This window comes from Cervus canadensis, chromosome 25 (assembly GCF_019320065.1).
Source record: "Cervus canadensis isolate Bull #8, Minnesota chromosome 25, ASM1932006v1, whole genome shotgun sequence".
In the NCBI taxonomy this organism is placed as follows: Eukaryota; Metazoa; Chordata; class Mammalia; order Artiodactyla; family Cervidae; genus Cervus; species Cervus canadensis.
Window position 1 is genome coordinate 37,418,387 of NC_057410.1, and position 13,866 is coordinate 37,432,252.

Sequence of the window (13,866 nt, forward strand, 5' to 3'; positions counted from 1 at the left end):
CAACTTGATAATGTCATTTTCTACCTACCCTGGGTCATGCAAACTTACCTAACTGATCAAATCTTTTGAATGTAAGCCCTTACAACATCATTGATCCTGTATTTCCATAACACTACATGGTATAGTTATACCAGAGCACATTAATGCAAACTGTTCATAATTTCATGACATAGTAAGTCCATTTATTATGGTTGCCAAGATAAAAAAAATAAGATGGGAAATAATGAGTGAGTCTATGCCTGTGTTTTTGTGTAAGTGAAATAACAGTGGTGGTGGTGGTGGTGAAGGTGTGGTTGTAATTTAGATAGTGAAGCAAAAGCTTCACTGAGGAGATATTTAAACAAAGGCTTAAAGGAACTGAGGGAGGGAGCCATGCACATGTTCCTGAGAAGGGGGCAAATGAGCTCAGGGCACTGAAGCAGGAGTGTGTGGCGCATGTTTGGGGGACAGCAAAGACGTCATTCTGACTGGAGTGGAGTGAGCAGGTGGGCAGTCATCGGTGTGCAGTCAGAGAGGTAAGGCTCTATCCTGTGGGGCCTTACGATTCATTGCGAGGACTTTGGCTTTTTTTTTAAGTGAGAATGGATGTCAAGGAGTTTCTGAAGAAAGGAGTGATGTAGTTTGACTTGGACTGTGTCCTCCATAGACTTGAGGAGTGGTAAGGACAGAAGCAGGGAAACCTGCTTACAATAAAACTATTGTAGCAACTTAGGGAAAGGTGACGGTAGCTGAAAGCATGGAGGTAGCAGTGAAGGTATATGTAGTCAGTTCTGGATGTATTTTGAAGGTGATAGAAATGAAATTTGCTGACATGTCAAAGGTAAGAAAGTTATCAGGGTTTTTGGTCTGAATGCTGGGGAGAACTGTGGAAAGAGAAGGTTTAGAGATGATTGGATACTTAGTTAAACAAGACCTGGTAAGTGAGAGATGCTTATCAGACATCAGAGTGACAGTGTTAAGTAGGCGGTGATGGTGGTGCTGCTTTAGCCGCTAAGTCATGTCTGACTTTAGTGACTCCATGGACTGTTGCCCTCAGTCTCCTCTGTCTTTGGGATTTTCCAGGCGAGAATACTAGAGTGGGTTGCCATTTCTTCCTCCAGGGGATCTTCCTGACCCAGAGATGGAACCCAGGCCTCCTGCAGGCAGATTCTTTACTGACTGAGCCACCAGGGAAGCCCATTAAGTAGGTACTTGTATATAAAACTCTCAGGTTCAGGAGGACAGTCTAGGCTAAACATACCAATTTGGGAACTATATGCATAAAAATGGTAGTGGAAGTCATGAGGCTGGCTGAGATGATCAAAGGAGAAGGTGGACAATGTTGGCTAAGAAGAAAAATCTTAAGACCAAGCTCTGGGATGCTTCTACCTTAGAGCTTGGGGAGATGAAAAGGAACAACCAAAGAGACTGAAAAGGAAAGACCAGGGAGATGGGAGGAAAACCAGAAGTGTGTGGAGCCCCGAAACTCACCTGAGGAATGTCGTTAAGGAAGAGCATAAGCGGCTGTGTTCGGGGCTGTGTGCATTGCTGCTGCTATGCCAAGAGGAGCACTGAAAACTGACCACTGGATTTCTTAGTGGTGGTTTTTAGTTCAAGAGAAAATACAGAGATGAAATAGGGCAAATACAAAGACTTCTGAAGGCTGTTTCTGCAAAGGAAAGGAGAAAAATAGAGTGGTATCTTGGGGGAAGAAGGGTAAAAAGTGTTTTTTAAGTGGATGAAATAATCATGTTTCTAAGTTAATAGGAAAGATCAATTAAAGAAGAAGCAATTCATGAATTGATGACTTAGGGGAGTGACAGAAGGACTTCTGGACTAATAGCCTTGAGGAGGCAATGGGATGGGATCTAGTGTTCACTGGAGTAGCAGGCTTAGGAGCACAGAGAGTTACCCATAGTAGCAGGAAGAAAGCTGGAGTGTATACGTAGAGTTGAATGTGGTTGGGTAGGTGTCCTGACAGTAAAAACTTCTATTTTCTCAAAAAACAAGGAAGCAGAGTTCTTGGATGAAAGCAAGGATAGAGGCAGATGTATTAGAAGTTTCAGATTAAAGTAAAGAGAAGGTGTGAATTGGTCATCTGGAAGAATGAACAGACTCGGGAAGTGTACTGTGATTATTGAGCACCATCAAGGTCCACTGGATATACTTATTTCTCTGTGTGTCTGTGTTATATATGTTTGAGAGTTATAATTTGCCAGTAGCTTAAATTCCTTTAAAAGGATGATAGGTATTGTGGGGTTTGCATATTCCGGTCAAGAGGAGGAAAACTGACAGTTGATCTCTGATATCAAATAAGGAAGGGGTCTTATTTAATGACACTATGTTGGTCTGAAGTCATATGACCCCGAAAGCCCACAGAAGGTGTGTGTACTACATATTCTTTTTCTTTTTATAACATATTCTTTTTGTCTTGACTTTAACATGTATATGTCAGTTAATAGTGTTCCCCCTTCATTGATTTGGATTAGTTTTAGTTCTCAGGAGCATCTGAAAAATGGCAAAATCACGATGGAGGTTTATTTCTCACTTGTGTACTGATCTAGAATTAGGTGGTCTAGGGTATTGCCTTCATTTGCCTCATGTAAAATATAACTTTACCTTCACATCTTGTCCCAAACAGCAAGATAGAGCAAGAGGAGGCAAGAAGCAAAGAGCATGTACTAAAGGATAGGCAGTAATTTACTATGGAAGGGTCATGCAGCAGAAGTCCTTACAGACTCAAGGAGATCAAACCAGTCAGTCCTAAAGGAAATCAACCCTGAGTATTCATTGGAAGGACTGACGGCTGAAGCTGAAGCTCCAGTTATTGGTCACCTGATGCGAAGAGCCAAGTCATTGGGAAAGACCTTGATGCTGGGAAAGATTGAAGGCAAAAGGAGCAAGGGGTGGCGGAGGATGAGATGATTAGATAGCATCACCAACTCAATGGACATGAATTTGAGCAAACTCTGAAAGGTAGTAAAGGACAGAGGAGCACGGCGTGCTTCAGTCCATGGGGTCGCAAAGAGTCAGACGCTACTTAGCAACTGAACAACAATGCAGAAAATAGAATAGATTTTGGGGACAGCAGCCTCTTTCACATTCTCTAGAAAGCAGGGCTCACTTCTTATAAACATGTGTGATCTCCCACACTAGTCCAGTGCCTTATATAAGTATAGACTGTATAATTCAGTAGATGTTTACTATGATAAGAGTGATTATTGGCAGTAAAATTTAAAATGATGGGAATGCTTATTTTGGTCTTAGCAACAATTTGGTAAGATGTACAAGTAGGAATTTTTAGCAACTAGTTACAGTTAAGTTTAACTGCAAGTGATAGAAAAAAAAAATCAAATGTGACAGTAGTTTAAAAAGGATGGAAATGCACTTTTCCATAACATAATCGAAGTTGAGGCAACTTGTATAGGATTGGTGTGCTAGATGAACAAATACCAGATACCAGGTCCCTATATCTTGTTGCTCTGCCTGTCTCAACATGTGGTTTCCATCTAATGGAAGAAGTTATAAGTTATATGCAGTTAAAGGAAGACTGTTTGAGTCTGGCTGGAGCCCTAATGCACATATTCCAGCTGGTAGGCAGAAGGAAGGAGAAAAGAAAATTTCATTCCTCTCCTTTAAAAAACATTTCCTGAAAATGTGCACATAGTCTTTCTGTTTATATCCATTAGTCACATAGCCACCCTTGGCTACTGAAATATAAGTGGAAATTTAGTCTTTATTTGAAGTGGCCATGTGTCCAACTGAAAGGCCATACATAGTTCTATTACAGTGGACACAATGGAGGATGGCTGATAGAAACGGATTATCAGCCTTTGCCACAATGATCATTCCTTGTAAAGTAGAGCTTTCCAATCTTTTATAATTCATACCCTTTCTGCTAAGATTTTCTTAGAATCCTTTTTAGTTTTATTAATAAAATAGAGTTAAAACTTATTTTATAAATATAAATTTATAATATTAAATGGACTTTTTAAAGTGACATACCACTCTTCCTGTTTCCCATATTGGAACCAGTCATTTATAGGAGTAAGGAATCACTTCAGTTCATTGATGATTTTAATTTTTACCCTGTAGGAGCTTCAACACTTTCGCAACGGACTCATTACATGAAAATTCAGTCTAAGGTTCAAATTTTAGAAGAGAGGACTAAAGAGGCTGAGAGAACAGCTGAATTGGCTGAAGCTGATGCTAGGGAAAAGGATAAAGAACTGGTTGAGACTTTGAAGCGATTAAAAGATTATGAATCCGTATGTATTTTTATCTTGTCAATGACGAGCCACTTCAAGTTAGACTGTTCTGTGCCATTTACTGTGTGCATTTAAAAACATTCCAGAAGTATCTCATGATAAAGGTTATCCTAACTGACTTACACTGAAGTGTTCAAACTTCTGTGTAGCATTAATATTTTGTCAGGAAAATTGTTTTCAAACCATTTGGATAAAGCCTTTTGCCCAGATAATCAGCTTTGCTGAGGCAGCAGGATTGGGTTCTTTATAATCTATGCCATTGTACCACCATGTGACACCACTGATTGAATAAAAGTTGTAAGGGGGGGGTGCTGCCTACTGTGCCAACACAGCTTTACCTTGTACTTTTTATATTTTTAAATCTGGTTACTGCTATATCACACCACTGATAACTTCCTTATTCTAATGGTATTGCTGATTCTCCCTTACTGTTCTTTTTCCATATGTTGTTAAGTGTTTAATATGTAATATTCTGAGTTGCTTTGCCATTAGGATGCTGTACTGGGAAATGTCAATTGTTCCATTTCCTGTTATTATTACTACTGGATTTGTTTTTAAAAGTACCATAAAAAAACACAGTTTAAAGATATAAGTCTTAGTTTTATGTGCACTTCCCCTCGACTTAATAAGAAATAAATAAGAAAATAAATTTATGAACTTGAGAATTTATTCAAATAAACAATGTTATATTTAAATGACATTGGGTATTTTTCAGGGAGTTTATGGTTTAGAAGATGCTGTTATTGAAATAAAGAATTGTAAAAACCAAATTAAAATAAGAGATCGGGAGATTGAAGTATTGACAAAGGAAATCAATAAGCTTGAGTTGAAGATCAATGATTTTCTTGATGAAAATGAGGCACTTAGGGAGCGAATGGGTAAGTCATCTTTTAAGATACGGAGTTTGCTCAACCCTAATGGTCAAGTCCTTTTTTTGTTGTTTATTTTTATTGTTAATAATTGGATATACTTTTTTTCCAAATAACTCCTCCTATAAAAATATTTAAAATTAGTACAAGTGGAACTGTTCCAATTGAAGTGGGATTATGGATTTGATGGAATTGGGATGATAGTTGGCCAGATCTGGAGCATTGCTATATTCAGTCCAAGATCGCCTCAATAATAATTGCTTGTTTAAAAATGAAAGTCTACTAGCTTAATACCACATATTACAAGTTACCTTTATTTTCAACAAAAGTAATTTGTTAGTTTGCAAAATGCTCTAACTTCAGATGAATGTTGGGAACATTTAGCAATACTGTTCAATCCTTTTTAAGACTTTATTTGATAAATATTTGAATTTTATAGTTTAGATTAAGTTTTACCTAGGTTGAGGATTATAAGGTTACTATTGATTATAAGAAGTAATTAGTAAATATAGCGTGAAAGTTTGTATATTGATATCAGTAAATAGTTCACTAGTGAATAGTTCATTAGTTTGAATGTTATGACAGTCCAGTGTAAATTGCTACTTTAAAATGAAAATAAAGATGTAAATAATGATTTCATTATACTTGGTAGATACCAATTAATGCTCTTCTAGGGTTAAAGTGATCACCTGTAAAAACTATTCTCCAAAGGAAAAAAAAGTAAATATTTTATACATACCATTTATTTGTAGAAGAGTTTCTAACTAGGACCCAGAGTCATGCCAGGACCTCAAGTTAGACTTAGTCTAATCAATTTTACCTATCAGATTATGGCCAACTTCAATCTGGATGTTCGTAAAGATGACTGAACTACATAGATAGTAGTCATAAACATTAGACTTTCTGTATTTTAAAGGCCCCAAATCTTGCTTCATAATTATTGAGACAATCTTGATATCTGGTTTTCAGAGCATGGTAGCCTCTTAGTAATAGGAAGTTAGGAAAGAGAACGTCAGTCTAGTCTTGTAATATAATTAATATTGATATCAATAATGACTACTCTGTGCTAAGCACTGCTATAAGTACTTTATTTGGGTTAATTTTATTATACCCCTGACAACAAGTCAAAAAGAAATGCATACATACATGTTGCTGCTGCTAAGTCTCTTCAGTCGTGTCCGACTCTGCGTGACCCCACAGACAGCAGCCCACCAGGCTCCCCTGTCCCTGGGATTCTCCAGGCAAGAACACTGGAGTGGGTTGCCATTTCCTTCTCATACATACATACATACAATATTATCCCTACAACTAATTAATAATTAAAAGTGGGAATTGAACCCAACTGTTTTATTCCAAAGCTTCTGTTCTTAATATATTATAGTACCACTATGACAGTCCAACATGGAGAAGACAGATCATAATATGTTTTTATCAGGATTTCCATTAAATTGTGATAAAATTTTAGCTTATACAGTTCAAATACCTGAAGAATTCTTGCACAGAAAGTACCCCGTTCTTCAGTGATGGTGGCTAAATAGATTATAACCAGTTGCTTGATGATGACCAGTTGTTATATGAAGTTTTTTGTAGCTCATTTGAATATGAATAAGGTTTTAATCATATTGCTTTTTATTTTAGGCCTTGAACCAATGACAATGATTGATTTAACTGAATTTAGAAAGAGCAAAAGCTTAAAGCAGCAGCAGTACAGAGCTGAAAACCAGATTCTTTTGAAAGAGGCAAGTGCAGTAGTCAACTGGTTATTTTCCTTGTTGAAGCAAAGAGAAATACTAATAGTTTATGCCTTGTAGATTGAAAGTCTAGAGGAAGAACGACTTGATCTGAAGAAAAAAATTCGTCAAATGGCTCAAGAAAAAGGAAAAAGAACTGTCACTTCAGGTATACTCTGTTACTCCAAACCTTTAAAGAATCATTAGAAAATGAATTGTGTGGATATAGAATTTTCTGTAAGTTGGAAATAGTATTGCTGTATTCCTGTGGTTTTGCTACAAGTTTAATAAATGAAAATAATGGCTTGATGAGAGTGTATGAGTGTCACTGAGTTCAGTCCTAAATCTGAAACAGTTAAAAAGAATAGTAAGATAAGTGAACAAAAAACAAACTTAAGAATCATGGACTTTAGAAAACTTTATAGTATAATCTTACTAATTTCTAGTCAATCACAATATGTTGTGATTAGTAATGATAAAACTTAGTATTTCATTAATATATATTACTGTTAATATTTTCTCTCCTTAAAAGCTATGCATTCGAAGCTTTCTTTGTACATTTTTCTTTGCTAAGTGAAAATAATGTTTTATTGAATAAAAATTAACATCTTTTTTTGTTTTGATTTATCTTACATGATATAAAGAGAACAGTTGGTTTAGTTCTTTAATAGCTATTGCTTTTTTGTAAGAAGACCATAGAGACAGATTTTTTTTTCTAACTTGGCCCAAGCTCACAAGTATCTGTGAATAATAAAGATTTTTTTCTTTTTAGCATTATGCTCTCTATAGTACATCAAAAATTTCTAGAAGGGCAAAACTTTGTAATTTATTAATATATTAAGCAATTTAGTAATCATTCATGATTCTTTATGTGTATATATTTTAACTATTTTAGCACTTATTAATATGTGAAAAAAGAATGATAGAGAAGATAGAATTTGTATTGTTTCTTATTAATATCTTATTAAAAGTGGCCTAAATCAGGCAGTTGTAAAGGAGGCTACATATGGATCAAGGATTTTGGAAATAATTGTTTTACCTTTTGTTTGAATTAAAACTTGATTTAGTTTTTAAGAATTAAAGTACTGGGGGCTTACCAGTGGTTAAGAGTCCGTGCTTCCACTGCAAGAGGTGCAGGTTTGATCCCTGGTCTGGAAACTAAGATCCCACGTGCTGTGAGACATAGCCAAAAAAAAAAAAAAAAAAGCATTAAAATATTGGGATAATTAAAGAGTTATTTTTATGTTGCTCATTTGTGAATTTTTTTATTTGTAGGATTAATTGCTGAGGACCTGAACCTAACTGAACACTTTTCTCAAGAGAATAGAATGAGAGAAAGAAAATTTGATTTCATGAGCCTCAAAAATATGAGTGAAGAACAGTCAAAGGTAAATAGTAAAGTATTACTATGGCAAAGAGAATGAATATTATTATCAGGCTTTCATTTCTTCCCTTATTATCTCCTTTTGGACATTGCTTCTTTTTATACTTGTTAAAAAATCTCAGATAGATCCCAAGATTGATTCATGAAATGTTGTTTACTCTGAATACAGATTAGGAGTTCAGATAAAGTAGAGCTGCCGCATAGGAGACCATCATTCAATATTCCACAGTCACATCAGAATGAGCCAGAAGAGAATATGACCATGGGATCGTTATCGAGAATGTTATCTGAAATTCACCAGAATGTAGAAAGTGAAGTGAATCCTTTTGTCTCTTTAACTACACATTCTTCATCTGTACAAGTGAAAGATAATATTTCACCTCCAGAAACTATTACAATAAGGGAGATTTTTAAAGCACCCTGTCTACAGTCTTTAAGAAATCTAGAATCATTAATCAGTACCTTTAGTAAAGATAGTCATGAAGAAATAAACGAATATTTATGTTCTTTTTCTGATGAGTCTGTGAAGAAAGTGACAAGAAGCCATCAGGCACTTGAAAAGACTAATTTCACACAAAAAAGTGATTCATCTTTACGAGCCTTATCAATAGCTTCAGATTTAACGCAGAAGTTATCACTTAGGCAAAAATCAGCAATATTTTGTCAACAAATTCATGATAATAGAGCTGGCATGGAAAAATCACAAGTAGCAACATTAGAAGATGAACAGGTTCATACCCCAGTCAACTTTGCTGATACCAGTTTGAAAGAAGATATAGGAAAAGGTGAAGTACCCTTACAGACAGAAATCTGGAAAGGTAAACTTGAAGTTGATGTTCCAGACCCTGTGCCAGTTACTGCACAATCAAAATTACCTCAGATAGATCCACTTGAAAATCTTATAGAACAGCTACGGACAGAACTAGTATTTCTTAGATCTCAGGTGAGCTATCCTCCAAATAACGTTCCTAGGATTTTCTTTTAATTCATTTTTATGACTTTTTAACAAAATTCTATAAGTAGCAATTGTAATAATTTTTCTGTTTGCACATTAACACTAATTTATTCACATTCTTTCTTTTAAAAATCTAAAAATGCAGTACGTTTGAGATGAACTCATTAACTTGCCTAATTTATTACATGTTTCTTTAGAATGAAGTCATAGCACAGGATTTATTGATCAAAGAAGCACAGAATAGAAATGCAGAAATAGAGCTTGAACGTCTTAGAAGCCAGGCAGATCAGGTAGTGTAAAGGCAGATCATTAAAAGAGATGATTGTGGTGCTAAAGAGAAAAACCTTCATTATCTGCTTGCCTTTTGCCGTGGTGTTGCAGGGAGGGAGAATGGGAGGCGTGATCATTGCCTGTTTCACCTTTTAAGTTTTATTTTATTTTTATGACTGCGGCTATGTTTCTGTAGCTTGTTTTAGGTATTTTAAACCTCAGTTGGTCAAACTTTTCTTTAAACTTCAAAACTATAAACTATTCTAATATTTTTTTAAAAAAACAATTTTCTCTTTATTTTGTTTAGAATGAATTTCTTTCAAGAGAACTAATTGAAAAGGAAAGAGATTTAGAAAGAAGTAGAACAGTAATAGTGAAATTTCAAAATAAGTGTAAGTCACTGTTATCTCTTATTTTTCTTTACTTACTTAACCTGTACTGAAAATTATGGGTCTGAAAGGACTTTAATACATTCTGTTCTCTAGTCTGTTTTAGCCTTAACTATGTCTATAATGCATCAATGTCAGTCTCTCATTTATTTGGTTTGCCTTGCTGTATTTCTTTTTCAGAGAATGTTATTAATCTGAATTTATTGTAATGATAAATAAGTCTATTTTTTCTCTTTTGTCTTCTAATGAAAGTGAAGTTAGAAAATAAATGTAAAGGTTTTAATATAAAGTGAAAGCAAAGTATGCTTATGATTTATTTCTTTCAGCCATGAGCTATATATGTGTATTATTTAAATAGGTGTCCAGTGTTATTTAACTATTTACACATTGGATTTATACTTGAATTTTTTTTACATTTATTTGTATTCACAGTTTATAAATGGGTTATTTTTGCTATATGTGAAATACTTGTCATGTCTATAGCATAGTATAATTGTAAATTTATACCTAGTGTAAATTATAAATTGTAAATCTCATTCATTCAATAAATATGTCATTTTTAGTAAAAGAATTAGTTGAAGAAAATAAGCAACTTGAAGAAGGTATGAAAGAAATATTGCAAGCTATTAAGGAAATGCAGAAAGATCCTGGTGTTAAAGGAGGGGAAACATCTCTAATTATTCCCAGTCTTGAAAGACTAGTTAATGTAAGTTATTTTTATATTTAATAGTTTTATTTTGTTGTTTCATCACTTTAAAAATGTTGTTCTACTCTCATTGGTCTCCACAGCTTCCAATGAAACATTACTGTCATTTGAGTCATTCCACTGCATGAAATGTATAGTTCTCAGACTACTTAAAAACTTTCTCTTTTTATTTTGTTTTCACCAGTGTGACTGTAATGTGCCAAAGGGGTGTGTGTGTGTGTGTGTGTGTGTGTGTGTGTGTGTGTGTGTGTGTGTGTGTGTGTGTGTGCCTTGTTTGTTTCCTGAGCTTGTTCACTTGTTATTCACCACAGTTGAGAAATTTTCTGCCATTAATTTCTTCATTATTTTTTCTGCCCCCATTGTCTCTAGGACTCCAGTGATACATGTTAGACAAATCCCTGAGGCTCTGTTCATTTTTTCCCTAATATTTTATCTTTTTTTCTCTGAGTTGGATAATTGCTATTGATTTATCTTCAAGTTCACTGATACTTTCTTCTGTCATCTCCACTTTTTATTTTAAGGCTCACGCTGAGACAGAGGCAGCAAGATGAGTAAAATCATATGTAATCTCATCAAGAGTGTGATCTGGGATTTAACTCAAAGCAGTAGATTTCTAAGAGTAAGCCTTTAACCTAAGAAGAGCAGAACAGGCCACATGAAGTAATAACTTATACTAATTCAAAAGGGATAGCAGGAAGAAATAGGCAGAAGGAGGTACTCTGACAGATGACAGAGTAGTCTAGTTAGTTGTCTTGTTGTCTATAAGGTCTTTTGGAAAATGAGATTGAATTAGACAGTGATTAGGGACGCTGAAAAGTATCCTATAGCAATAGAAAGTGGACTTAAGTGCATAACAATTATCTGATCTAAAGTGCCATTCTGATGATCTCTTAGAGGAGGTACTGCTATGTCATTGGATGGGGCATATCAATCAGAAAAAAGGAAAAATAACAACTCAGAAGAGAAGCAGATGAATTCTATGGAAGCAGTAGTATTAGGAACGCCAGAGGCTGTCAGTTAAAATAGAAAAAGTTAGAATTTTACTGGGCTGTTTATTTTGTCAATATTTGATTACTAAATAGAGTTCCCCTTGTAGAATAGAGTTTGATCTGAGACATAGTATTAGAAGTGGGTTGGTGACTTCAATATTCATACTATTTTTGTTTATCCAGAACTCTTGGATAAGACTATTTTATCATACTTTGCTTTTATTATCTTGTATGCTTCAACTGTATGGAAAGGAAGCAGTGAAATTTTATCTAATTGAATGTAGTAGCTATTTCATTCCATTGCTTCAGTTTTACTTTAAGATGCTTCATGGTTTCAAAGTACTTACATATAAATTATCTCATTTTGACTGTGTAAAAGCTTTGTGAAGTGAACAGAGCTAACATTATTTCCCCTTTTTTAGAGATAAAGAAGCTAAGATTTAAGGAATTTTAAGTCACTTGCCCAGCTAGTAAGAGATTGGTTTATATTTGAACTTTAGTCATCTTGTTCCTGTTTAGTTGTTTTTCTGGTCTACCAGTCTACTTGGGTTAACTCAATATTTGTTAATTGTTAGAATGAGGTGATCAGTATGTTTGGTAATACTGATGTAGGTTAACTGGTTTCTTATAAATTTGTAAGAGATAGAGTTGGTATACATTATTACACATGGGAGTAGTATCATGCTTAAATATGAGTGTTATTTAAAGATGGATTATTATACTATGATTTTAATGTTTTTCTTTACATTTCAATATAATTTAAATATATTAGGCTATAGAATCAAAGAATGCAGAAGGAATATTTGATGCCAATCTACATTTAAAAGCCCAAGTTGATCAACTTACTGGAAGGAATGAAGAATTAAGACAGGAGCTCAGAGAATCTCGGAAAGAGGCTATAAATTATTCTCAGCAGTTGACAAAAGCACATTTAAAGGTGAGAATTTTTTTAAATAAAAGAAAATGCTAAGCTTATGAACAAAGGTTTAATGTGAAACTTTTTTTTAAATGACTGTTTTATGAGAAAATGCCCCTTGAATTAATTCTTTCTATATTAGAAAAGCTTCTGTTTGGATTTTTAAAATAAATTTAGTGGAAAAATGAGTACCTTATAATGTAAAAATGTTTGTGTGTTAGTTGCTCAGTCGTGTCTGACTCTTTGTGATCTCATGGACTGTAGCCTGCCAGGCTCCTCTGTCCATGGGATTTTCCAGGCAAGAATATTGGAATAGGTTTCCATTTCGTTCTCCAGAGGATCTTCCCTGACCCAGGGGTCGAACCCCTGTCTCCAGCATTGCAGGCAGATTCTTTACCGTTTGAACCACTAGGAAAATATAAAAGGATACAAAGATTTTAAATGTATTCTTAGGCATCTCTAAGCAGAAATTACATTATAATTTAATTAGTACCTGGCAGAGCATTCATATATCTACTTGTTAAAGTTACTCTTTAGGAAATGTAAGTTACTGCTTTTTAATTTGTCTTTCTTTTTTTGTAACAGATGAGATTCTCATTTCTGAACTGTTTGTTTCCAGATAGATCATCTTGAAAAAGAAAGCAGTCTTTTACGACAAACAGAAGGATCAAATGTTGTGTTTAAAGGAATAGACTTACCTGATGGGATAGCACCATCTAGTGCCAATATTATTAATTCTCAGAATGAATATTTAATACATATCTTACAGGTACTGAAAACTTTATATGTGAATAGCATAATAACAATTTAATCATCAGCTGTTTCTTTGAGTTCTTAGACTTTTAACAGTGAGATGTATTTTTACTGGATTTTGATGTTAGATGGAATGTTATGAATAAAAGCAGTTTATTCTGTTCATCTGAATGAAAAGCATGTGTGCCATGCATATGAAATACATGATTGACAGATAGAATAACATGCAGCTACTATAAGGTAGTAATGTATAAGTAAGGTGAGCTCTTCTATCTATTACTGGTTGGAAAAGCAATTCAGATGAATAAAGTCTGACACAGTCTTTTGTGTAATGATTAGAATTGTTCCTTTTTTGTGTGTTGACTACAAGAAAAACTTTTAAGAAAAGCTGTCTTAAAATTATCTTTTATTTCTTTCTTCCCTTTGCCCTGTAAGATGTTAGTTAATCCATTAGCAAATCAGAGAGGATACTGCTTGCTCTATATTTGTTTGTCAGCTTTGCTGTCTCTGTTTTGGTCGTTATGAATGGCCTGATGAGAGTTGCTTTTCATTTTTTCATTTGGAGTCTGAACAGCCATAAAATCACCTACTTTGCAAATATAATTACAAAAATGTGTTCAGAATCAATGAAAATAAGTTTTTGGTTATAAGCACTGCT

General features: G+C 34.4%; 1 protein-coding gene across 2 annotated transcripts in view; it reads left to right on the forward strand.

Moving 5' to 3' along the window:
• CEP290 (centrosomal protein 290) overlaps positions 1 to 13,866 on the forward strand; it is an 89,041-nt gene that overhangs the window by 16,410 nt on the left and 58,765 nt on the right. The window contains exons 13-22 of one of the 2 annotated variants that reach the window (XM_043447537.1): positions 4,075 to 4,247; positions 4,963 to 5,125; positions 6,755 to 6,855; positions 6,928 to 7,015; positions 8,122 to 8,234; positions 9,383 to 9,475; positions 9,763 to 9,847; positions 10,408 to 10,550; positions 12,312 to 12,476; positions 13,075 to 13,224. In XM_043447537.1, the coding sequence (XP_043303472.1) occupies positions 4,075 to 4,247; positions 4,963 to 5,125; positions 6,755 to 6,855; positions 6,928 to 7,015; positions 8,122 to 8,234; positions 9,383 to 9,475; positions 9,763 to 9,847; positions 10,408 to 10,550; positions 12,312 to 12,476; positions 13,075 to 13,224 (1,274 nt within the window). The remainder of the gene's footprint in view (positions 1 to 4,074; positions 4,248 to 4,962; positions 5,126 to 6,754; positions 6,856 to 6,927; positions 7,016 to 8,121; positions 8,235 to 9,382; positions 9,476 to 9,762; positions 9,848 to 10,407; positions 10,551 to 12,311; positions 12,477 to 13,074; positions 13,225 to 13,866) is intronic. The other variant, XM_043447538.1, reaches the window with a different exon arrangement.